Source organism: Electrophorus electricus, chromosome 23, assembly GCF_013358815.1.
Source record: "Electrophorus electricus isolate fEleEle1 chromosome 23, fEleEle1.pri, whole genome shotgun sequence".
In the NCBI taxonomy this organism is placed as follows: domain Eukaryota; kingdom Metazoa; phylum Chordata; class Actinopteri; order Gymnotiformes; family Gymnotidae; genus Electrophorus; species Electrophorus electricus.
Genome location: NC_049557.1, coordinates 11068980 through 11094833, shown reverse-complemented (window position 1 = coordinate 11094833; position 25854 = coordinate 11068980). Strand labels below are relative to the sequence as shown.

General features: G+C 46.5%; 2 protein-coding genes across 3 annotated transcripts in view; both read left to right on the top strand.

Moving 5' to 3' along the window:
* Nucleotides 1-16951, top strand: part of obscna (obscurin, cytoskeletal calmodulin and titin-interacting RhoGEF a) — a 38922-nt gene extending 21971 nt beyond the window's left edge. The window contains exons 48-75 of the mRNA XM_035522220.1: nt 239-352; nt 446-613; nt 1548-1650; nt 1731-1860; nt 2033-2138; nt 4408-4486; nt 4983-5086; nt 5312-5424; nt 5701-5860; nt 6102-6201; nt 6329-6523; nt 7156-7216; nt 7314-7391; nt 7572-7744; nt 7876-7902; nt 8089-8241; nt 8477-8522; nt 8830-8904; nt 9104-10649; nt 10958-11120; nt 11291-11391; nt 11745-11912; nt 13526-13631; nt 14342-14581; nt 15026-15249; nt 15393-15489; nt 15596-15745; nt 15928-16951. Of these exons, the coding sequence (XP_035378113.1) occupies nt 239-352; nt 446-613; nt 1548-1650; nt 1731-1860; nt 2033-2138; nt 4408-4486; nt 4983-5086; nt 5312-5424; nt 5701-5860; nt 6102-6201; nt 6329-6523; nt 7156-7216; nt 7314-7391; nt 7572-7744; nt 7876-7902; nt 8089-8241; nt 8477-8522; nt 8830-8904; nt 9104-10649; nt 10958-11120; nt 11291-11391; nt 11745-11912; nt 13526-13631; nt 14342-14581; nt 15026-15249; nt 15393-15489; nt 15596-15745; nt 15928-16099 (4952 nt within the window). The 3' untranslated portion in view covers nt 16100-16951. The remainder of the gene's footprint in view (nt 1-238; nt 353-445; nt 614-1547; nt 1651-1730; nt 1861-2032; nt 2139-4407; nt 4487-4982; nt 5087-5311; nt 5425-5700; nt 5861-6101; nt 6202-6328; nt 6524-7155; nt 7217-7313; nt 7392-7571; nt 7745-7875; nt 7903-8088; nt 8242-8476; nt 8523-8829; nt 8905-9103; nt 10650-10957; nt 11121-11290; nt 11392-11744; nt 11913-13525; nt 13632-14341; nt 14582-15025; nt 15250-15392; nt 15490-15595; nt 15746-15927) is intronic.
* Nucleotides 16952-17068: 117 nt separating this feature from the next.
* dmap1 (DNA methyltransferase 1 associated protein 1) lies at nt 17069-24179 on the top strand. Of its 2 annotated transcripts, none has more exons than XM_027026263.2 (11): nt 17069-17152; nt 17842-17963; nt 18103-18194; nt 18380-18575; nt 18789-18947; nt 19258-19425; nt 20257-20442; nt 20730-20801; nt 22294-22366; nt 22948-23234; nt 23455-24179. In XM_027026263.2, exons 2-11 carry the CDS (start codon nt 17865-17867, stop codon nt 23512-23514), a joined length of 1392 nt encoding a protein of 463 aa, XP_026882064.1. In that variant the 5' UTR covers nt 17069-17152; nt 17842-17864; the 3' UTR covers nt 23515-24179. The 2 variants fall into 2 exon arrangements, with proteins under 2 accessions (XP_026882064.1, XP_026882065.1); XM_027026264.2 differs by having other exon boundaries at nt 17076-17152; nt 17861-17963.
* Nucleotides 24180-25854: the final 1675 nt, after the last annotated feature.

Below are 25854 nucleotides of genomic sequence, written 5' to 3'. Positions count from 1 at the left end.
AAAATATGGAAGAATTACATGCAGTTTGTCAAACATCATTACCAGTGAACATCTGTGTTGACTAACTGCGGTCAGCAGCCAGCGGGCTAACAGGCCTCCCACCCTAGAGATCCACTAATGCAGTTAAACACAAACTGTGCTGGGTGTTCTTTTTTATTTTCCTTTAATAATCTGGTGGAATCTTTTTTTAATGACAGGCCATTAACTGGTTTAACTGGTTCTGTTTGTGTATGGCCAGGTTCACCATGCTTTGAGCTGATTCTCCGTGACTTTGCAGCTAAACTTGGACAGACCATCAAACTGGCTTGCAAAGTCATTGGAACTCCAAAGCCAGTGATTGCTTGGTATAAAGGTAAACAAACTCTGGACTGCTGAGGGCAAAATAATTCGCAAACAGTATTTGATTTCAGATGGCTTTAAACGTGTTTTTGGCTTGTGTTCTCAGATGGCATTGCCGTGAAGGAGGACCAGCGTCACGCACTCTCGGTGGGGGACTCGGGTGTGTGCTGCCTGCTTCTGGCTTCTGTAACTGCGGAAGACTCAGGACAGTATGTGTGTTATGCAGCTAGCCCCATGGGAAATGCTAGCACGCTCGCCAAGCTAACTGTTGATGGTAAGTTTCAGAACACAGTTAAACACGTTAAAACAATGTGGGGTTTTTGGGGGTTTTTTTGCTGTAAAGGAAAGAATTGGAGTGCTTTGCTAGGAAACTAGATCCTTAGGCTAGCAAGTGTATAGATTGGTTATTTAAAGCTTAATTTTCATTTGTAAAATGACCTTAAAAATCAAATATGGTAAATTTGTTCTTTTCATACATATATTGTTTATAACCTTTTAATGTTGTTGTTGTTGTTGTTGTTGTTGTTGTTGTTTAAAAATAAATAAATAAATTTTTTAAATGTTTTTTAAACCTCTTTATGGTTCCTTTTAATAACATTTTCATATACGGCCAGTTGTGATGGGAGGAGGCTAAGCAGGATGCAAGGACGAGTCGTGGGAAACAGAACGATACATTTATTTACAAAAAACAGATAACGTCGCACTCAGGCACACGGAAGGTTAAACAACGACAACATTCACACTTAAACAAGAGACTTATATACACACACAATAACGATACAAACGAGAGAGGGCGTGGCCATACGGGCGAACACACACATACACACGGGGAGACAGGCCTTACTGTGACACCAGTATGATATAGTGACTTTATCAACGCCACGTCCTTATAGATTTAGTACTTGATACACATATTGTGTATTATATGAATGTTTGTTTGTTTGTTTGTTTGTTTTTTATATATGAAGTGCAAGGTATGTTAAACATCTATTATAATTTTAGTGTGAAATGTACACATTTAATGTGTAAGTATTGTATAATGTGTATGAACCTCTTGTAAGGGCTTTGCAGCCGTTTTGCATATGTAAGCTAAGACTACACCAAACTGAACCCGATATCTGTGCAACCCATTAATCTTCAATCATAGTTTTCCCTACTTAAGTATGAATATTGTGCTAAAAGCTCGACATATGTCACATATATTACAGTGCCTCCTTATTTCACAACCAAACTCGCGAATGCTGTACTGGTGAGAGGCCAGGACTCGCGGTTCCAGTGCTCTACAGCGTGCTTTCCTGTGCCCACTGTCAGGTGACTGACCCCCCCCCCCCCCCATTCTCTCACGTTGCTCTCATGCGGATGAGTGGGTTCACGTGGATGTGTTTTCATAGGTGGTTTAAGGACAGTGGACATCTGAGGAATAGCCAGAAATATGAGATTCACAGTGACGTGCAGACAGGGGTTCTTATACTGGATATAAAGAAGGCAGAAGAGACAGACCTTGGGCAGTACGAGTGTGAGGTACCCCACCAACACAGAAACACATGCACAGACACACAGATTTGTAATGCTTCTTGGGCCACTGGCATTTTTAGTCTTTCATGACCAACTAGATCACAATACGTGACTTTTTATTGCATTTACAGATATTACAGCTGCCTGTTGTGCATGGCTCTGTTCTGTCTGTGTTTAGCTGCTGAATCAGATGGGCAGTGCCAAGTGTAAAGCACATCTGTATGCCACACCACCCTCTGTGACAGACAGCCCCAGTGACCAATCACAACTTGCCTCAGCTCCAGGTAGGGGGTTCCATATAAGATGAGACAAACAACTTTTCAGAGCTTGAAAATGAATCTTTATATAGTATAATGAAAAGTCTTGGTCCCAGGACATCTGGGTTTGTTGGAGCATGGACGACAGTTGTTCCCCGGTTCCTCTTTGAGATCAGTTCATTTATCAATCCTATATCTCTCTGTTTTCCTGAGCCATCTTCTGGTGTCTTAACACCCATAATTCCTTAGCAGTTCTGACCTGGTTCATACGCTTTGGTGCCCTTGTCCAGCTGAGAATCCAAACTCTGAACTGAACCTGCAGACACAGATTTGTAAAGCAAACATTTAATTTTCCACAAATTTATTCCAAACCTTTTTTCAAGTTTTGGCATTAGTGCAAATCTAAACAAATCATTTAAAAAAACCTTCCAAGGTTCCTGCTCTTCTCTTTAATGACTTTAATGTTGTCATGGCGATATCCTAGTTTGCAGCTTAAATATTGAATGTCCTGAAAGACTTATTTATCTCTCCATCTGTTTTATTTATTTAAATCCAGACCATACCATTTAAAATCTACCTTGGTTGAAGATGTTTTTTTCTAGATAATGTTAATGGAGTTGATTAAGTTCTGAGTCATTTAGCCTGCTGTTCATGACCTGAACACCATCTCCTCTTCAGCCACAGCTAACGGCAATGATTGGTATCATATGTGTTACAATGCCAAGCTTGATTTTTTTTTAAAATACTCTTTTAAATACTCTGTCCTAGTAGAGTTTTCATTTCTGAAACATTTTATTTCAGTTTGTTGTTCATTTTTGGCAGTGTGTCTTCACAATGGGACGTCATTCATGTCACACAAGTGGGTCATTAAGTGATTTTTGGAAACCTGTCAGTCATCTTCATCCACACTTCCTGTTTAACCCCATTCTCTCCATCCCACTTCCTTTTATAGTCCAAGAGCAGGAGACTAAAGACCCAATCAGAGCCATCTGCATGTAAGTGTCATCACAAAGACCCAATCAGAGCCATCTTGATGTAAGTGTCATCACAAAGACCCAATCAGAGCCATTATCATGTAACTTGAGGATGGCCAGAGACAGAGACCCACACACTTTACAAGCAAACTTCCCCATCTGTTATTCTGTTTGTGAGTCTCTCTCTCTCTCTCTCTCTCTCTCTCTCTCTCTCTCTCTCTCTCTCTCTCTCTCTCTCTCTCCCTCCCTTTCTCCCTCCCTCTGTCTCTCATGCTCTCTGAGTCCAGTAACCCTATTGTAATGGATTCGTGCCCATCTCATTGTTAGTTACCCTCATCCTCAACCCTAGTCATGTGCTCAGTCCACTGTGAGACCTGTGTGGCAGGTCTGTTTAAGAGTCCGGCCCCCTGCTACCCACAGGCCTCTCCAGGTCTGACCCTGCCAGTCTCTGTCTAGAAATACACGTGTTTTACGAAGCAAAGTGCCAATTACGGCTGTGTCCTGTAAGTGCTGATTGTATTCCTGCAGTTATAAAGGTAAGCGTTTGCTGTTTTCTGGCAAAAAACCACAAATATGCACACAAATGCACATATTTAATAGTCCTAGAGTGACTATAGTGCTTAACAGAACATACATGCTGATTTTATTGTGGTATGTTTGAGGTAAAATGCATGGCAACGAAGAAGAATTCTGTAATGCAAGAAAGCGCCATGTATTATGGCTCAGTGTAGGTTCAGTTGTGACGTACTAAACAGTCACTGAAGTCCCACCTGCCAGACCAAACAACATATAAAAGTCTCAGAGAGAGAGAGAGAGAGACAGAGAGGCCAGCCATCGAGCCTACCACAGGACCCTGACACTCCTGGATGTCATTAATATCACGCTCTCTAGACACAACATATGTTCATACCATACAAATGGATTTCAGAGAGTTTTTTTTAAAGCTGTGAAACATAAAGAAATAGGTAAGTAATGTAAAAATTAGTGGTATAAAGTGACAGAAGGAGATGAGGAGTTATTGGTTGAGTTCAGACTCTGGTAGCAGTGGAGAAATAGATGCTCTTGCAGATGCTGACTCTCTCTCTCTCTCTCTCTCTCTCTCTCTCTCTCTCTCTCTCTCTCTCTCCCTCCCTCTCTCTCTCTCTCTCCCTCCCTCTCTCTCTCTCTCTCTCTCTCCCTCCCTCCCCCCCTCTCTCTCTCTCTCTCTCTCCTCCTCTCTCTCTCTCCTCTTTCCTCACCCCCTCTCTTTCTCTCTCTCTCTCTTTCTCTCTGTCTCTCTCTGTCTCTCTCTCTCTCTCTCTCTCTCTCTCTCTCTGTTACAGAGCCACAGTCAGATGCCTGGTCTGGTACTTTGGTGCAGAACCTCTCCCACTTGTTCTTTCTATCTGGACCCTCCACAGCGTGAGTCCACATTTGTACATGCCTGACCCCTGGCTCGTTGGTGTCAAAGGCTAACTGGTCTGAATATTTTATCTCTGGCTTTAGATCACACAGATTCTCACTGTGTCAGTTGCCTCAGGAACCTCAGAGTAATCAACAGCAACATGTAAATGTATGAGGAAAAATAGTTTACGTGCAGCAATGATCGGTGGACAGAGAGAACAGCAGCAGTGAGTGAGGACTCCTGCAGCAGTCTCTGATCTGCTGGGGTTGGCCTGATCCTTCTAAGTGAGGCTGTTCTGAATGGGTAGGAACCTGTCAGACAGTCTAGACAGTTGAAGCTAATTCATTAGAAACAAGGCAGTCTCTTCCTACAGTGAGAATACGACCTGCTGGAATGTGAATAGAACAGGAGAAAACAGAATCCACACATCCCATTTAAAGGGTTAAATGTTTAAAACAATAAAGATGCTTTAAAGTGTACATGATTATTGCGAGGTGTATGTGTCGTCTGCAGCTACTCTCAAACCGGCGACGCACAGGAAGTTGAAGAGACACAACCGAGTAGCCCATTCGAAAAGACACGTGCTGTCTCAGAGACCCGGGAGAATGAAAACTCAGGTAAACCTGTTCGCTGTCTTTAAGCTGTCGTACAGGTAATGTCATGTTTACTGTGGAGTGTCTTTAACATGAAATGATGGCTGATGTCCTGGCCACCTACACTGCTGTCAGCTGCTGCTTTCATCTTGACCAACGCTTGCAGGCAGGCTGAACAGCAGGTGTTCAGTAGGAATTCTCATACCTGTGGTAAAAGTAACAGCCTCATAACTAAACGTGTTTCTTCAGTCCCACCTGTGGTGCAGGTGACCATGGAGGACGTGCATGTGAGACCTGGTCAACCTGCATCACTGTCTGCCCTGATAACAGGACAGCCTGTCCCAGAGGTCACGTGGTACAAGGTACCGAGGGATCAATCACACATACTTTGATTTTGTAACCAGTTACATATAGGACAGTTTCAGTTTTGTGAAATTTACTTTTGTATTATCAAAAGTTGCAATCAAAAAACAAACCCAGAAAGGAGCTTTAACATGTCATCAAACTAGAGATCTCAGTAATGTCTCATTGTCTCTATAACATCAGTCTGATATGGAATGCACTTTAATTCATGGCTGCTGCAGGCTGCACTATAAGGTGAGGTCCCATAATCCTCTCTGTTTTTCGTGTGGTGTAAGGATGGTGTGGCACTTCCCGCTGGTGAACAGATCCGGCGTGGTCTCTGCTACTCTCTCACCCTGCAGGGTGTAGGAATAGCTGACTGTGGCACATACACCTGCACTGCCACAAACAGCTCAGGCCACGCCTCCTGCCACGCCCAGCTCACGGTGGACGCAGGTGAGCAGTGACCGGCAGGAGCGGCTACGTTCCGTCCTGATGGATTTATTACCACAGAATTCCCATCCTTACAGGATTTCTCTTTTTTTGCGATTTCAGTTGTCAAATGTCAGTCCAGTGCAGAAATTGCGCTGGTGTCATGAGGCTGTGCTTTATGAGGGTAAAGATGGGCAAGTGAGTTTGGAAATATTGTAGTGAACAGTGAAGCCACTCACTATTACTTTCACTATTACTTTTTCAGGTCCAGAGGAGTTTGAGGGGGTGGAGGACAAGAGAGTGGTGGAGGTGGGTGGCAGGCGGAAGCTCCACTCCGTGTACAGTGTCCATGAGGAGATCGGGAGGTACCAGGATTCATAAGTGTTTGTTTGGCTATTTCTTTATTATATATGTATTTTCATCGCCTGAGAAGTGTCTGTTATCAGTGTTCTTTCGTGGTGAGATGTTGTTGTCCTCCTCTGGGGCATAAAGGGGGACATTCGGGGTAGTGAAGCGACTCAGCCACCGGCGCAGCGGGGAGGTTTTCGCGGCCAAGTTTGTCCCCCTGAGGAGTGGCACACAGGCCTACCAGGAGAGAGACCTGCTGTCTCGACTCTCCCACCCTGGACTGGCTTGTCTCCTCGATGTCTTCTGTACAAGCCATACCCTCGTCCTCGTCACCGAGATGTAGGGACCTTCAAAGCATCTTACTCTTGTGCCGAAAGCTTTAACTAAGTATTAAAAAGAGTATTAAAGTGAAGTTGTCTGCCAGTCAAGTGAGAGATGTAAAGTGTTGGCCCTAAGAATACCATCCCCCATCATGCCATGGCCATCTGTGGGGAGGAGCCTGAGGGAGGGGGTGTGACATACTCACTCTCCCCTGTCAATTACAGCAACACGGCCAATCATGGGTCTCTGTGAGCTCATGCATAAGAAAAGGATGGATAGTGCTATCCGAGTGTGTAACTCCGCCCGCTGATGTTGCATGAGCTGCAGCTCAAAACATTGTTATAATTGGCTGCATGGAGGAAGCATGTGACAGCCCTCGCTCTCCCTGATTGGCAGCTGTGGTGTGACAGAGGAGACTTACTAAATTAGCAAGGAAAACTGGGATAAGCCAAAAACAGAATATAGTTGAATACTATATAGAAATAATTGTGGAAATATACACTATAGAATTTGGGAATCAGGGGAAATATAGAATTGGGGAATTGGAGAAAAATAGACTTGATGTGGGCATTGAAGCTGGCTGTAATTATTTGTGTGACTTCATGAGTGGTGTTGTGTGTAGCTGGATCTTGCCACATGTTTTTTTACAGCTGCTCTTCACAAGGACTGTTGGATCATTTGTTCCTGAAGTCCTCCGTCACGGAGAGACAGGTAATGAGTCACTCCACGCACTGGTAACCTTTGTGGCCTTGTTTGCCTCTTTTGTGACTGGACTGTTGTCTGTGTGCTGTGTGTTGACGCCTCTCAGGTCCAGGTGTACATTCAGCAGGTTCTGGACGGCATTAAATATATTCATAGTGTGAACGTCCTACATCTAGATATTAAAGTAAGTCAATAGTTTAACGGATTTGCCACAGAGGTGTGAAATTCAGAGGCTTCTGTAGCAAAGAATAGTAAACTAAAATCCCCTAAAATATTATGTTTAACTTTAATGTAATATTTATTTAATTAATTTAATATGATTAATATTAATATTCACTTAATATTCATTTTCTTTGTTCTGCAGACTGACAATATCCTAATGGTTTCACCAGAGAGAGAAGAGGTTAAAATCTGTGACTTTGGGTTTAGCCAGGAGATTGACCCTTCTAGACACCAGTACAGTGTGTTTGGGACTCCAGAATTTGTGGCCCCTGAAATTGTGCACCGAGAACCAGTGACGGCAACAACAGACATCTGGTGCTTGGATTTCTCTGTGTTTGATTCAGTTTAGTGGCTGAATTTAGAGAGGTCCTTCTGAAATGCAGGAGCCTTGCTGTATAAACGTAAATGATTAACCCTTCTGTGCTACATTTGGGTTTTTATTTCAGGTCTGTTGGTGTTGTTGCTTACTTATGGTAAGACAAAATGAAGTATTTCAATAAATGTTTATTCCTTGATCTCCTTACTGTAATAATTAAATGTACCTTTGATTAATTTCCTTTTAACTCCTTTGTTGTTGACTCTTCAATGTATTTTTTTTAGTTGTCCTTTTAACCGTATGGCTGTCACTGCTGTTGTGACTGGGGCTTTTATTTTGGCAGTCTGACAGGGCACTGCCCATTTCTGGGTGAGAATGACCGTGCCACTCTGACCATGGTGGCTGAGGGGGTCCTGCACTGGGGCAGTCCAGAGCTCTGCAGCAGGAGTCAGCTGGCCCAGGACTTCCTACACAGACTCTTACAGCGAGACCCAGGGTAAGAGACCTGGGGCAGTTCCTCCTCTCACCTGCAGAGGTCGCACTCCAGAATGCTGATTGTCACACACTTGTTTCCTTACAAGCCATTGGTAAGGTTATTTAAACCTGTCAGGTGTGTGTGTGTGTGTGTGTGTGTGTGTGTGTGTGTGTGTGTGTGTGTGTGTGTGTGTGTGTGTGTGTGTGTGTAAAATGTCTGTGTGACAATGAAATTAATGGCTGGTTTTCTTTTACAGGATGAGACCTTCAGCATTAGAATGTTTGAGTCACAGGTGGTTTGAGGTGGGCTGTATTATATCATACACATCTGTTCTCATATATACACATTATACACATCTGTTCATGTGTGTGTGTGTGTATATATTATACACATTATACACATCTGTTCATGTGTGTGTGTGTGTGTGTATATATTATACACATTATACACATCTGTTCTCGTGTGTGTGTGTGTGTGTGTATATTGTACACATTATACACATCTGTTCGTGTGTGTGTGTGTGTGTGTGTGTGTGTGTGTGTGTATATATATATTATACACATCTGATGGGTAATTCCTCAAAATCTTGTAATTTGTTTTTTCTTATAGGGTCAGTACAGTGATGGTGAACTTGATATCAATACAAAAAATCTAAAATCATTTATTTCCAGAAGGAAGTGGCAGGTAAATCTGTTCATTTACTTATTACTGCTTGTCATTGTATTAAAGTAATTTTTCCAGTAGTTTTGAAAGAAATCTCTGCTTCTCACTTCCGTTCTCCCTCCCTCGCTTCCTCTGTCCCAATCTGCCTCTCTCTTTCTTCTTGTTCTGTCTCTATCTCTCTTTCTACACGTCTCCCTCTCTTCTCGTCTTCTGTCCCCAGCGCTCCCTGATGTGTCTCGGCTCTGTGCTCACCTTGAGGCCAATCCCCGAGCTGCTAGATGCTCCGCTGTGTGAGGTGTCGGTCACGACCCCTCGCGACCCCCACGAGGTCAGCAGTGCCTCCCCCAGCAGTGCCTCATCCTCCGAGTATGACGAGACGGACTCCTGGGACTTCTTCCAGCCTGCCAGCCGTGAGGAAGACAAAGGCAGTGAGGAAGAGGATGAGGAGGATGAGGGTTTGGGTCAGGATCGAACGCAGAGCTCTATGTTGGAGTCTCCAATAAACACGCAATTGATGGGGGCACCAATCAGCAGGGAGCAGCAGGACAGCGGGCCAATCCTGCAGCTCAGCGAGGGGGGTGAGGGCGTGGCCAGTGGAAGGCGCATCCCCCGCAGCTGCCTGATTAAGAGCACCTTCTACAGCAGCTCCCAACAGCTGTCCCCTATGTCCGCTCGGCACCTGGCACTCCAACACGAGCTCCGGGGCAGGAATCGGGAACGTGGGCGCCGGCCAGCCGGCAGGGCAAAAGAGCCGCTCATCGAGTACGTGGAGGACTCGCTGGATACAGTGTCAGCGCGTGGACAGAGCGGCTCACGCGGCCGTGGGGCGGTCCCCGCCTGTCCGAATGTCCAGAGGATGAGAAGGTCATTGGATGAATCCATGAGACGTTTGACAGCTTTGACGGAGCAGAGGAAGCTGGGGGACGATTGGGAAAATGGCCATGATGTCATTGATGAAGAGGAAGATGACATCCCAGAGGTCCTGGTTAAGAACATGTCAGGATGTCCATCGGTAGCCCCGAGCCCAAGTCTGAGCCCTGGAGCTGTGGCAAAATTGACATCACAGACTCAATGGAATATCATGGAGCAGCAGCCAGTCAGCTCAGGGTCTCTCACACGTGACAGCCAATCACAGCCAGGGGAGGAGTCAGCAGCCCTGGAGGGAGAAGAGAACATAGCTGGTTCTCAGCTGTCTCTCGCTGTGTCTTCCATGCTTGGGACCGACTCGGATGCATCCAGCAGGGGCGGCTTCTGTGAGGGTGTCTCTGGCAGCCCTCTGCTAGTGTCACAGAGGCAGCGCAGACACTACAGCAACTCAGAAAAGTCATCTGGAAAGGCGTCAGAGTGCTCGCTCTTACAGGACTCGGAGGATGAGGACATGGAGATGAGATCACAGCGCGAAACGTGCAATGCGCTCACGAGTAAGAAGGACAAGGTGTGGAGGCAAAGTTCTGTGGTCCCTGTACGTGTCTCATCCGGGACTCCAGACAGCAGAGACGCCCTGCAGAGACACTCCTCTGCCCCAGCATTGCAGGCCGAGCCCACCGGAGGCAAAGCACGCAGGGCCAGACTCCTCAGCTTCTTCCGCAGGCAGTCGTGGACAAGCCCCAGACGGGAGGGCTCAGGGCAGACGACCACGGAAGGCACTAGCCCACCACAGAAGGCTCCTCTCCTGGCTCTGAAGAAGAAGATGAGGGCGTCCACCTCCAGTCTCACCAGGCTGTTCACCGGGCAGCCCAGCAAAGAGGACAAGGAGCAGAAAAGAGGTAAACTGTTGAATGTCGTCTGCAGGAATAGAATTTCAATGTAATAGTCTGTTATGTATCAGTTATGATTCTATTAATAATCTTAATCTATTAATTTCTGTTACGGTTTGCTAGAACACAACATGAGCCCTAAATACACTGGGGCAACATTCTCCCCCAAACGCGCGCGCACACACACACACACACACACACACACACAAAGATTGGATCATACAAGTATGAATAGAACAGAAACATTTTAGAAACGTCCCAAATAGTGTGTGGTGGGTATTGACATGTAATTGTTTATATCCTTCCTGCTCTGCCAGGTTCGATTTTGAAGACTCCTGTTCCACCTCAGAAATCCAGTGTCACACCAGACTTTGGCCAATCAGAAACCTTCTCAGGAAGCCCTCAGGGAAAGCCCAAGCTCTTCTCCATGAAACTGCCGAGCTTCAGAAAGTGCAAAGGTGTGGAGATCTCACCTCCTAACCTACGAATCCCTTTCAGCATAGTGAAGAGTAGGCGGGACTACAGTGACTCACCACACCAGCATCATTAGACATGGCTTCTTAATCATAAACACTCCTTTTAAAAACCCGGTGTTATTAAAAATGTTGCTCTCATAACGCTTCACTAGACACATCAGTAACACTATCCAGGCCAGATGTGATCCAGCTGGCTGACGGTGGAGTTCTGGTGTTCTGGAAGCCAGTCCCGTCCAGCGGACCTGCCGCTTACTGCGTACAGCACAGTGTAAATGGTAAGAAACAATACTAACCCTTACGCAGTGTGACCTAACACACAGTGTGAACAGAAGGAAGCGATATCGAACCCAATACGCAGCACTGGAGAGTCTCCACACTACACCGTTCTCAGACTTTTCTCCTGTTGCACAACTAATTCAACCCATCAGGTTACCAAACCCTTCACCCTCAGCCACAGACCTACGCTATGTAATGGAGGGGTTCCCCTGGACAGGGGTTTCCTCGGGTGGGGTTGAGGACTCTGCTAGTATGTGCCTTCATTTGGTCCCACATCTATAGTTTCTCAGCTCTTTCATGTTGCGTTTTCCATTTCTAGCCGTACTAAGTATGCGTTCTCATTTGCTTCCAGGGGTGGAGTGGAGAATGTCCTCTAATAACGTTACAGACAGTTGCTATGTAGCCACTGCGTTACCTAGAGGACCAAGCTATGTGTTCAGAGTGGCCTGTGTCACCAAGACGGGCTTGGGGCTGTTCAGTGAGCCATCACCACCTGCTTCCATGACAGTCCCATATGAAGGTAGGCACATATTTACCAGAGCTGGAGAATGCCAGTACCACTCTGGTGAGAACACAGCTGTATTTACCAGAGCTGGAGAATGCCAGTACCACTCTGGTGAGAACACAGCTGTATTTACCAGAGCTGGAGAATGCCAGTACCACTCTGGTGAGAACACAGCTGTATTTACCAGAGATGGAGAATGCCAGTACCACTCTGGTGAGAACACAGCTGTATTTACCAGAGCTGGAGAATGCCAGTACCACTCTGGTGAGAACACAGCTGTATTTACCAGAGATGGAGAATGTCAGTACCACTCTGGTGAGAACACAGCTGTATTTACCAGAGATGGAGAATGCCAGTACCACTCTGGTGAGAACACAGCTGTATTTACCAGAGCTGGAGAATGTCAGTACCACTCTGGTGAGAACACAGCTGTATTTACCAGAGCTGGAGAATGTCAGTACCACTCTGGTGAGAACACAGCTGTATTTACCAGAGCTGGAGAATGTCAGTACCACTCTGGTGAGAACACAGCTGTATTTACCAGAGCTGGAGAATGTCAGTACCACTCTGGTGAGAACACAGCTGTATTTACCAGAGCTGGAGAATGCCAGTACCACTCTGGTGAGAACACAGCTGTATTTACCAGAGCTGGAGAATGCCAGTACCACTCTGGTGAGAACACAGCTGTATTTACCAGAGATGGAGAATGTCAGTACCACTCTGGTGAGAACACAGCTGTATTTACCAGAGATGGAGAATGCCAGTACCACTCTGGTGAGAACACAGCTGTATTTACCAGAGATGGAGAATGCCAGTACCACTCTGGTGAGAACACAGCTGTATTTACCAGAGATGGAGAATGCCAGTACCACTCTGGTGAGAACACAGCTGTATTTACCAGAGATGGAGAATGCCAGTACCACTCTGGTGAGAACACAGCTGTATTTACCAGAGATGGAGAATGTCAGTACCACTCTGGTGAGAACACAGCTGTATTTACCAGAGCTGGAGAATGCCAGTACCACTCTGGTGAGAACACAGCTGTATTTACCAGAGATGGAGAATGCCAGTACCACTCTGGTGAGAACACAGCTGTATTTACCAGAGATGGAGAATGCCAGTACCACTCTGGTGAGAACACAGCTGTATTTACCAGAGATGGAGAATGTCAGTACCACTCTGGTGAGAACACAGCTGTATTTACCAGAGATGGAGAATGCCAGTACCACTCTGGTGAGAACACAGCTGTATTTACCAGAGATGGAGAATGCCAGTACCACTCTGGTGAGAACACAGCTGTATTTACCAGAGCTGGAGAATGCCAGTACCACTCTGGTGAGAACACAGCTGTATTTACCAGAGATGGAGAATGCCAGTACCACTCTGGTGAGAACACAGCTGTATTTACCAGAGCTGGAGAATGCCAGTACCACTCTGGTGAGAACACAGCTGTATTTACCAGAGCTGGAGAATGCCAGTACCACTCTGGTGAGAACACAGCTGTATTTACCAGAGCTGGAGAATGTCAGCTCTAGTAAATGGCAACTGTATGTCATACATCAGCTGCACTTAGTCAGGCTGAACGAAGCTTCCTGCACTGAGCTGCGTCTTGTTCTCTACCTGCCCAGACTCTCTCATTCCTCTGATGATGACGGAATCTGCTGGGTCAAAGGTCACGGTGCCGGGTGGCCTAGGATCGGAGAGATCTTTCAAGTTCCTGTCTGAGATCAACAGGTATCGCACAGCTGCTTTTTCCATGCCATCGCCACCTCAGATCTCTGTCCAGTCCCGGATGTTGTGGTCACTCTTAGTTCATGTGAACTTGGTCATCACTCCTGGCCTGTGCAGGATCTGGACCTCTCGGATGGGATTGAACACGCAGCAAATCTCAGAGTTCCTCAGAAATACAGTGTTTGATGTTTGTGTGGATAAATGAGAAAATACATGAAATAACAATGATGACAAACTACACATAAAAACGGTCCTTTACCTATTTTCAGCCCAGACCTCTGACTTTACAAGAGCTTATTATTATTATTATTATTATTATTATTATTATTATTGGTATTATTATTATTGGCATTATTATTATTATTGTTGTTATTATTATTATTATTATTATTATTATTATTATTATTATATAGCGCCTTTCTCACACTCAAGGACACTTTACAGAGAGAAATCAGCTTTTACAATCACTCACACTCACCGATGTGATTCGGCAGCCGATTTTGCGCACAGCATACTTTCAATCAGAAACCACAGCCCCCTGGGACAATTTGGAATATCCAGTCAGCCTAACCGCCATGATTTTGGACTAACCTGTTTACATGTGCAGTAAAACCCCAAGCAGGCTTTTCTCTCTGCTTATCCTTAGCCAACAATTAGCCAACATGCATTAGTAATAAGAGCAGTTACAGAGCAGCAGCTCTTGGTTACACCAGGGGGCGCTCCAGCGTGGTGATGCAGTGTGAGGACAGCGGAAGCCCAGGGCAGCTGGCGGCGAAGCTGACCCCGTACAGGCCCGAGCAGAGGCTGCTGGTGCTGAGGGAGTACCAGGTCCTGCGCCGGCTCCGCCACCCCCACCTCGTCCGCCTGCACGCCGCCTTGCTCGGCCCCTCCTGCCTGGTGCTGGTGGAGGAGCTCTGCGCTGGCCCAGAACTCCTCCACCACCTTTGTCACAGGTGAGACTGTCGCGTACCACCTGGGCCGCGGCGCTCGCCAACGTCCGGCTGGGAAGGGGGACGCTGTGAGGGGGCAGGTCAATGAGGGCAGGTATTAAACCCACTCACAGAGTGGTGCAGGTATTTTCAGTGTGTTAAACTGAAGAACGTTAAATCAGGCCTACGTTATTTTCTACTTTTATATCTTATATTTTAGCCTTTATTTGATCTCATTTTATTGTCTTTTATTCTGTTTCTAGAGAATATATTTCTGTAAAGCACTTTTTGGAAGTTTGTATATAATCTCAGATTAGGAAGCTTCACAGTAGAAACCCCTCATTCTGTGTCCTGCTCCGGGTCGAGAGCCCTTTTCTTTCATGTTAGCCTAGACGAGCCGTGTAACGTGGTTTATTCCAGGGCCTGGTTTCCTGGATGCGTATGAAGCCACGGTGTTTTGTGCCGCAGGGATGTGTACGCGGAGGTGGACGTGACTGAGCTCCTCAGACAGGTGCTGGCTGGTGTGGAATACCTGCACGGATGTCACATCGTCCACTTAGACCTCAGCTCCGACAATGTGCTGGTGACCGGTTGCAGTGTGGTGAAGATTGTGGACTTTGGCTCCGCCCAGTCCTTCACCCCGGGGCACACGCTTAACGCCGAACACGTCAAAGAGAAGACGCACAACAAAGGTGTGTAAGCACTCTGATCCAAGTGCTCCTCCTTTTATGTCATTTTCTTGCTTTCAGCTCATCTGCCTCCTGCTAAGGGAGCTGTAGCTGTTTGATGTAGGACGGCTCTTTTATGTCTGTTTGTCTTCTGCTCTGTCTGTCAGTTTACATTGTTCTTCCTAAAGCTCCTGAGATCTTGGAAGGACAAGGTGTTGGACCTTTTACAGATATCTGGGCTCTTGGTCTTCTGACGTTTATCATGTAAGTGGCCCAACAAAGGTTCTCATGTATGTGTGCATATGTCTGTATACAGTATATGTATGTGTGTGTCATGTTGCATGCACAACTGTGGTTTCTGTTGTGTCAGGCTGAGTGCAGACAGCCCATTCCACGCAGAGCTCAGCTGGGAAAGGGATCGCAACATCAGGAAAGGAAAGATCCAGTTTGGACGCTGCTATCCAGGCCTGTCTGTAGGAGCTATCAACTTCCTGAAGAGCACGCTGAACCCCAAGCCCTGGTGAGTGTCAGCGTCTCACTCACTGTCCTGGTTCTGAAAAAGTCTGTTATTTTGCATGTGCATGCAGTACTTAGAAGAAGAGGTGAAGTGGTGAGTGTGAGTGTGCATGTGTTGGGTAGGTGAAGTGCTGAGTGTTTGTGTGTTGGGTAGGTGAATGTCTGAGTGTTTGTGCGTTTGTTCAGGGGAAGACCGTCGGCCGCAGAGTGCCTCCAGGACCCCTGGGTACTAGGGGAGCGGCGCCCCCACAGAGACTCGGTGGTCTACTTCTCCACCCACAAACTACAGGCCTTTCTCAGGGAACGGGAGGTCAAACGTGAGCGTGTGCGCACCAGAGTCACACTCCCCCTGGACTAGCACAGCCAGAGCAGGGTGGCAGAGACTGAGGAAGAGTCAGCATTCTTCATCACGTCTGCCTCGGGAAATGCTATGACTGATGACATGCTCTTTATTTAATAGAGTGATTTAATAGAGGGTTTTTTTCCCCTGTATGCCAAAGAGATAAATAGCATCACATACCGCTGTAAACGGAAGTTTCCTGCTTGATTTTGAGGAAATTTTGCATGACCGTCTGATAAATGTGTAATTAAGAATGTATTAAGAGTTTTGTGTTGGGCATCACTGTTTGGCTCTCAAAGATCTCCACATAGAAGATTTTCACATGTGCAACTGTTCTGTAAGGGACCTTTCACCAAACCCCTAGAATATAGTTTATAGTGACTTTGTTCCACTCAATACCTTAAGAAATGTGATCACTAAAGTGATTCATTAAACACATTCACTGTGTATTCACAAAAAGAATCTGCATTGTGTCAAGACAAGTCATGGTTCTCGGTAACGGAGAATAGTTGTTTTAAATAGTTAAGTATTGCATTTCAGTTGTCATGTGATGTAGACAATTAGTTCTGTAGTGTCTGAAGTTTGATATTCTAATCTAAAGTAGTTCCAGACTAGGTCAGAGAAAACCTTGCATGGATATCTCTGCATGACTTTGGAAATTGTTGTATTTAACTTGTATTTGTGACTTTCATCGGTAATTTGACATATAGGTTTGAAAAACATGTTAGCTTTCAAATGATTGAAATAGTGTTTGATTTTTAAAATTATGGCCAGATGCAGTTATATTTAGTTCTGTTTAATATTTCATTGCGGAAAAAAATCGATGCTGTGTGGCTAAATGAATAAAGTTACTCGGACCATTAAAACCCAGTACATCGTTTTGACTGGTTTGTAAGACTGAACCGGGGGCGGTCGTTTGGCGGACCTACTCCACGCCACCAGGGGGCGAACGTGTGCACGCGGCGACGAGGCTGAACAAAACCATCAAAGAACGGAACGACTAGCCAGTGCACCCGCGAGCGGGCGGACGGATAAAGGGCTCATCCTGTGGAGACGAGAGCAGTGCCTCAGGTACGGGGAGGATAACCTGTCTATTGATGCTTTAGAAATGTGGGCGATACATTAACGACCCGTTTATAAAGACAAGGGAACTACGCTTCCATTTCCTGTGTATTAGCATGTGAGCTAGCGAGCTAAATGAGTTCCCGTTGGTTCATATGGGTTGGCGCTAGCTAGGCTAGGCTAGGCTAGCTAACTGTATATGTACAGCCGTATATTTTACTGTTAAAGATTCATGACGGTTAACTGTTAATTTCTACATCACCTCGTTGTTTTGCTACAGTGGAACATTTCCAGGTGTGAATAACATACGTATGAATTATTGAGCTGCTTCTTATTAAATAAAAAGCTCCGTTAACTCTGCGTGTCCGGCTGGCTTGTACCACACATCTGAGGTGTTATAAGCAGTACATTTATATTCAAGGCATTTAGCTGACGCTTTTATCCAAAGCGACTTACAATTCTGACTGAGTACAACTTGAGTAATTGAGGGTCTTGTTCAGGGTCTCAACAGTGGAAACCTGGCAGTGGTGGGACTTGAACCAACAACCTTCTGATTACAAGTCCAGTACCTTCACCACTGAGATAGTGGTACCCACTGTGTCTGCGTAGCCAGACAGCCGTGTCCACGGTGTTCCCATTTGTCTTTAAACCACTGGTGTTTTGTGAATGTTCTCTGTGTGGGTCTGTCAACACGTTAGTTCGTCTGCCTTTACCTAGAACCATGGCGACCGGCGCGGATGTCAGAGATATTCTGGAGCTGGCAGGACCAGAGAACGAAGCCGGACCCATCAGTAAGAAAGATATTATAAATTCAGACAAGGTAAGATCCCTCTACTGCAATACGTTACACTGAAATAACTTATTATTCAAGATGATTGCTGTGTTTCTTCATGCAACAAAGAGACGTCAACTGCAATTGATGGCGTAAATTAACAAATTTTCATCCGTTCGGTTTTCAGAAAAAGGTAAAGAAAACCACAGAGACACTGACTTTCAAGAGGCCAGAGGGAATGCACAGAGAAGTCTACGCACTGCTCTACTCAGACAAAAAGTACAACATAACTCCTGTTTGATCTAACCACAGCACTGGCCTTGAAATGTTGTTTTACTTGGACCTAGCATCACTGGTGACTTCTGGTTTTACCTAGCACAAACGCACTCCTCTCGCTCACTGTTTTTTTTCTCCCTCTGATCAGTTTTTATTTATTTTCTGTCTGTCCGTCCGCCTGTCTGCAGGGATGCTCCTCCGTTGTTGCCCAGCGACACCACTCAGGGCTACCGCACTGTGAAGGCCAAACTGGGCTGTAAGAGAGTGAGGCCATGGAAGTGGATGCCGTTCACCAACCCAGCCAGAAAGGATGGGGCGGTGTTCCACCACTGGAGACGCGCGGTGGAGGAGGGGAAGGACTACCCGTTCGCCCGCTTCAACAAGGTGGGCAGAGAGGCATCGGGGGAGGGGAGGAAGGTGTAAGGTCAGCGAGAGCTAAATCACAATGGAGGAAAAAATGAGAGGGATGCAGATTTCTATAAAGGAGAAAAAATCTGATGATGTTCTTATGTATCAGCATTTGTGAGTCAAGATGGCAATTGTAAAAATTTTATCCTAAATTTACTTTTGTGGGTTTTTTTTTTTTGTATCTCTCAGACTGTGCAAGTGCCTGTATACTCCGAGCAGGAGTACCAGATGTATCTCCATGATGACGGCTGGACTAAAGCAGAAACAGATCACCTGTTTGACCTGTGCAAGCGCTTTGACTTGCGATTCGTCGTCGTCCACGACCGCTACGACCACCAGCAGTACAGAGTAACTGCCCCCTGTGCTCAGTGGACAGGCATTCTGTTCGGTTACGGTGGAGGGGCTTTGTTTACTGTCCACAGGACAGTTTTTACCTGCAGTTGCATGATTGCTACTGAACCGTGGAAAAAAAAAAACATTGTATTGCCCATTTACCAAACTCATTTATTTACTAATTTATTTAATTTGTTAACCTTTCCTCAGCTTGAAATTTTTACCTTTGAGATGGTTACTGTCATGGGGTCTCTCTGGGGTTTGTATGTTTTCTCTGTCATCTTTGGCAAGAAAGCTAATGGCTAATGGCCTCACTGTTTTCCAGAAGCGTTCTGTGGAGGATCTGAAGGAACGTTATTACAACATTTGCGGGAAGCTGGCGAAGGTGCGTGCCGTGACGGGCACTGAGCCCAAGGTCTACATCTTCGATGCAGGGCACGAGAGACGCAGGAAAGAGCAGCTGGACAGGCTGTTCAACCGTACACCTGAACAGGTACGGGAGCACAGGCGAGCCTGACGCGGCGTGAAGGCACGCTGCCAACACGGCTCTATCAGTTCTGGAATCATCTTCTCCCTGGTAGTCCTTTAGTGTGAATTTTTGTCAAAATGTTACCAGTGAATAAAGTCTACAGCTGCTTTATAGTGTTCTAAATTGTATAGTGCTAACTGGGCTATCCTATAAGTCATTCTTGTATGTTTTGTGCAATGAGCTGCAGTAAATAATCTGAAATGCACCTACATGTTTGGCCTGTAGGGGGCAGCCTATACAAAAAAAGTAAGGTCTGAGATGTGTTGGTCTAAAGCACATCTGAAACGCTGCAGGTTAGGTTAAGCCCCAGGAGACTGGTGATTGTGATAAAGCTTATTTGCTTTATTCTATGCATAATGATACTACTCAGAAACTTTTTTTTTCGGAAACTTGTATCCCCTGTCTTTCCAAAAAAAAGGGGGGAAAAACCCGTTTGATGAAACTCCTGGCACACAGTTCTTGTACCGCCGTTTGGGACTCTGTCATGAGTGAAGCAACAGGGCACAGTGATTTTTAGCTTCTGCTCACTTCACCACATCGGGGTGCCATGCTCAGTTTACTCCGGTGTTCAGGTTGGGCTGTTGTTGCTCTGAGATGCGTCTGTTGTCCACACACTTCTGGCAGTGTAGTGCATCTATCAGTTTTAATCAATTGGGATTGGGATTCCCTGATCTTAATTCCTTGACATTAATGATGTGCCCTGCACTTGCCCCTCCCCTCTTCTCCATTACACGTGTGGCCCCACCCCCTCATGTGCTCCGCCCCTTCCCTTGGCCCTTCCCTATGCCGCTGCAGGTGGCAGAGGAGGAGTACCTCATCCAGGAGCTCCGTAAGATCGAGATGCGTAAGAAGGAGCGTGAGAAGAAGGCCCAGGACCTTCAGAAGCTCATCACAGCTGCCGACAGCACCACGGAGATGCGCCGTGCAGAGCGCAAGGCCACCAAGAAGAAACTGCCGCAGAAAAGGGAGGCGGAGAAACCGGTAACCGCCTCGACACACCTCACCATCCTGGGGTTGTAGAGCAGCGGCCTGGGCACGTGAAAGACTTAGTCAGCGATACATTCCTTTGTGAACTGAATTAGTTGTGTTACAACAGGGAAGGTACTAAACTGTAACTGATTCAAAGTGGGTTAAGGAACACTTAGTCTTGCATCCTGTGTGTGCAGTGGCTCACCGGTCAGATGTGTGTGTGGTGTGTGTAAGTTCAGTGTTGGCGTTGGCTACTTCAACACCACCACTGATTACGTGCGTCATGTGTCCTTTTCCAGGCTGTACCTGAGACCGCAGGAATCAAATTCCCTGACTTCAAGTCAGCTGGAGTGTCCCTGCGCAGCCAGCGGGTGAGTCCAGCCTCGTCCAATGCTGACAGTCTTCGTTTCGGCACAGGCATCTGGATTTGGTGCACTTTGAAATGCAGTTGAATGAAGTTTAATCAAGTGTTTTCCATTCATCTGGTGTCCATTACTCCCAGTAGAGGGGCAGGTTCCATGTTTTCCCATGCATGTGGTGCCACACTGGCACCTAAACCTCAGGGCCAGATTCAGTTCAAACCCGAAATTCTCCCGTTGCTGGCGGACACCGCCGGGCTACCGTAGGGCGCTCTGCCATTGGCTGATGGGGTGACTCGTTTCCAGTGCTACAGGTGCAACAGCACAGCATCCAAAGGAAGCGCGTTCATCATAAAGACTGATGAAGGGGAGCTGCAGTGCGTTAAGCGCACTGCTCATAACGTCCCGCTCTGATGTTGGTTTCCGCGCGCGTGGCTGAGCTGCTCTGCAGGCGTTACAGCTGAAAGATGACCTCATTTTCATCTCGCTTCTCACTTTCTTTCCCTCACGTGGTCTTCTGGGCTTAATGGTGCTAATGACCCCTCTGCTCAACCTCATGGAATTCAGATCTGCAGTTTTGTCTTGTTCAGCGGTTCATCTGTATGCCATATTCTCTGTGTGTGTGTGTGTGTGTGTCTGTGTTAGATATATAATTATATAGTTAGAAATTCAAAATTGTAGTAAATTGCACAGTTTCCAGAGAAACAACATTTCAGACAAAGGTCCTTCATCAGCTGTGCTATCAAAGTGCTTCTGAATTAGCAGTATGAGGAGCCATACAGTTTATACATGTAAAGTAGAAGTCATGCCATCAATGCCAGCAACGGGTGTGGGCTAGGATACTGGCAGGCACCCCAAACCTAGACAGGAGCAACCAAGGGCTAAGGGTCTTGCTCAGGGGCCCAACAGCAGCAACTCTGCAGCAGCGGGGCTCAAACCAGCAACCTAACCACAAGTCAAGCACCCTAACCTTCGAGCCACCACTGCCCAACTATGCAAACAAATATGTCATTAATGCAGTGTCCATTAGTATTAAAATATCTTGCCACTAGAAATGACGCATCCTTAATTCTGAAGGTGTTTAACACAGTGATCAGCAGGTCTTCTCTTGGTCTCTCCAGTGTAAAGCTGATTACATCTCAGTAACACAGTAGACAAACTCCCACAGTGATGCATGAGGAGGAACAGGGGATGATAGCTGATCCTTTAGTGCCAGTTATTTTAGTGGCTGTGTTAATAAATGTACATGTAGCATAACTAGAGCGGTTGCAGGCTATAGTCCAACGAAGTGTGTGTGTGTGTGTGTGAGTTTAGGAGGCTAGCTATGCATAAGATTGTGAGAGAGTTATTGTTTGAAGTTTCAGTAAATGACTTTTACAGTGAGACCTTCATGGCTTGAACCCTGGTTACAGGTTTACTAAAGCTTTACTAAATTCATCGTGTGTATTTTGATAGTAGTCTCTACTGATTTTGAAGGAATTGAATGGATGTGTATTTGTTCCAGATGAAGTTGCCCAGCTCTGTGGGACAGAAGAAGATCAAAGCCATTGAGCAGATCCTCACGGAGCAAGGAGTAGGTGAGTACTCTCCAAACCAGACACTCTCACAGACATGGCAGGATGTGTGGGAAGGCCCATCCTACAGCCATGGTGTTCCAATCAAATATAGATCAGATGAATTGTTTACCATGGTCTTAATGCTTCATGAGCATAAAGCCTGCCCCGTCTTTAAAGGATCTACATGACATATTAGACAGTTACGCTAATAAATGAGTGAATTAGCCACCAAATCTCTCATGTAGTTTTTCCAAAACACACTGCATACAAATTATCTAATGTAAATGATATAATCTCAGGCCTAATGCCGGTCCTAATCTTAGTCCTAGTCCTCTAGTACCCCATGTCTGCACAGTTTCTGAGAGTAAACTTAATTAGTCAAATGTGTTAGATAAAGGAGTAGGAAAAATGCCCAAGACATATGCACACGGGGGTTTAGCATGCTCTCCATAGCTCAGACGGCCGAGCTCAGTACAGTCGGCACCAAGGCCACGGCTGTGGGTTTGATCCCCAGGGAGCTACACAAGTATGCAAGTGCTTCTGGGTAAACGTGTCTGCCAAACGCTGTAATTGTGATAGAAAATGTGTCGACTGGCTTTCAGATCTGAATCCGATGCCCACGGAGGAGATCGTGCAGATGTTTAACGAGCTTCGCAGTGACCTGGTCCTGGTCTACGAGCTCAAACAGGCCCACAGCAACTGCGAGTATGAGCAGCAGATGCTGCACCACCGCTATGACGCTCTGCTAAAGGCAGGGGGTGCTGCCACACCCCAGAGTGAGACCGTGGGGGGTCCTGACGGCCAGGCCTGGCCCGGCGCTGATGACATCAAAACGGAAGCCAAGGAACAGATCATTGACGTGGTGGGAGGGCCACTCACACCAAACTCGGTACGTGGCTAAAGGGCGACCCCCGTCTGCTGTTGGTCAAAGTAAACATAAGCATTACATTGCAGGTTTTTATACTCGGTAGTAATGATGCTTTTGGTGACTAGGCTGCTGTAGCCTTTTTTTGTAATGGAAAACTGTTGTCTGTTACGCAGAAAATGTGGAATGTTTTTGTTTATTTTTACAGTGGCAAATGTTTCACGCTGAACTTTCTAATCTACAGCGGAAACGGCGAGAATCTGCCTCCAGCTCCTCCTCCATCAAGAAAATGAAGAAACCCTGACATGGATCGCGTTTGGAATTCCGCCGAAAGCTTCCGGGAAAAGGCATGGGAGCGTTCTTGAGCAGTCTGCATCTCCGGGAGCCTGTGCGTTGGGGTGCGCTCGTACTGTGACATGATGGGCCACTTGCTGGGTTTCACCCATAAGCTTTTTCATGGGCCCTGCGGGTCGTGTCCGTCCTGTGGACATGCCCTTCCCAGGTGTCCCCTGTCCTCCTCTCCTGTTCGATCCTCTTTGCGGTCCCTTCTTCACCCTTCTGGACCAGACCAGCTGTAGTGACGTCCGGTTCTACCGCTTACACACATCTGCTCAGCTCTGACCTAACAGACCCCAGAGGAGGAGACTTGCTCACGACGTAATGGGGAGGGAGACAGTGCACCACTACCTGCTGGGAATGAAGAGTGAACCATATGGGAAGGGATCCGGTTGGTTGTAGATTTACGTTTTCCATCCTCTGAACTACATGTACAGACTGTGACTTGTTTTGTTTTTTACACCTGTAATATTTTTTGTTTTTTCTTGTGAGCTACTTATCTCATGCAATCCCAACTCTTTTTAAGCAATATGGCAATGATGGCCGGACTCTACAGACTACAACTGTACTGGGACCACTCTCTGTTAATCCCGATCATTAACGTCTATTAAATGTTTCTTTTACTTTCGGGCATGTTGGTGTGGTTATGGAAATGAGGTGTGTTTTGTAATAACGTTTTATTTTGGGTGAAATATATTTCGTTAGATACGGTCTGGCTCATTACAACCAAGTGGCCACTGCGGCGCGAGCATTCTAATTGCTTGTCATTCACCGTACTGCGCTTATTTTGGAGTTACTTTGTGTGCAAATAAACGGTGTTTTCAGCGGGGGGGAAGCGAATTTAATCACACGCCACCTGAAAGACGCACGTGTTCGGCCGCCTCCTTATTGTTTAGGTGTGTGCGATCCTGCTGCGTTTCCTTAACGGCGCTCCGCCCGCGCTGCAAAATGAGCTGTCACGCGCCTCCATCAATAACGGAGGGAGCGGCATGAGCTTGCAGCGCGAGCTAACTCGCTCATCACGACGTCATGAATTGATGACGACGAAAGCGAGCGGAGAAAATTCGTTACAGCGTTAGAAAGCACGGAAACGTTTCTAATCGACGCGCCGTGTCAGGTTTCCTCTCGCCCGAGCTTCGCCTAACCCCGTTATGTATGCCTGACCTGCTTTGTTAACACTGAGGAGGGTCTGCTTGCCTTCTGGAGTTAGCTTTGTCCTTCTACTATCTTTTAATGCCTTCAGATGTTTTTAGCGTCCGGGTTCATACCAGTGTTGTTTTGGACACATCTCTAAAAAACGGTAGCTCGTGGTGTGGCGATGGTTTCAGATAATAAACGCTTATTACAGTCTCAGTTATGATGACCAAACCGTGACCTCCTTTAAGAGGAACACGGAGATGTTATCGGTATTGCATCTCCAAACTGGTCATTTTGAAATGGTTTGTGAATCAGGGGCGTCAGGAGGTCCAGTGGGAGACGTCGGTGAGGGGTCCCCGGGCAGCCTGCAGCTGGGAGCCTTTTGGGGGTCAGAACCGAAAAACAGGCAAAATTGATTCCTGGTGTCTATATTTCATGTTGAAAATTGGCTCGTAAATCCAGCGGTATGATCTATGGAGGCCGTCGTCTTTAGAAAAAAAATCAGTAAGTGTGTAATTTCTCCCTTGACAGAACACAGTCGAAAGGCGATCCTTCTATCTCGCCTCTCCTCGCTCGCGCCACACTATTGCGCGTGCACACGCTTGCGTGGTGGCGTCGCGCGCCTCCTGGCTCTCTCCATTTAAATTCGCTGTCGCGCAAAGCACCGCTGCATTGTTGCCCAAGTGTAAATGATAAAGATGGCCATCGGCCACGTCCTCCCCGCTGCGCGTGTGGAAACGGAGAGGTGGGAGGCGAGACGCGGAACGTCCGCCGTGTAGTTTATTACCCAGCCGAAGACGTGATGACGCGAAACGACGCGATCTCTATCGGGTCCGCACGAGTGGCGGAGCGCCTGTTAATCATGGCCTAAGAGGGCTGAAGGGTGTTTATCATAATTGAAGTCTTTGCCGGGCTAATTGTAGCTATACGTCACTGTCCGACAGCTTCGCCTGCCGGGTGCGGAGTTGGCCGTGGCAGCGCGTTTGATGGAGTACAGACCCAGGAGAGCGAGGACGGCCACGAGAGAGTTAAACATGGGATTCATCTCTCCTCTGCAAAGCAGCCTGTAGATTTCTGCGCAGTGTGATGGGGAAGGTGATGATGATTCAATAAACCTCCGGGCACAAAATAATAAATGCATTGCGTTGTTCGGGTTAAAATGATTTCCAAA

Coding starts and splice junctions, on each gene's coding strand:
- dmap1 (XM_027026263.2), top strand. CDS start 17,865: ATGGCGACCGGCGCGGATGTCAGAGATATTCTGGAGCTGGCAGGACCA. Junction 17,964..18,102: donor ATATTATAAATTCAGACAAG/GTAAGATCCCTC, acceptor TTCGGTTTTCAG/AAAAAGGTAAAGAAAACCAC. Junction 23,235..23,454: donor GGCCACTCACACCAAACTCG/GTACGTGGCTAA, acceptor TCTAATCTACAG/CGGAAACGGCGAGAATCTGC.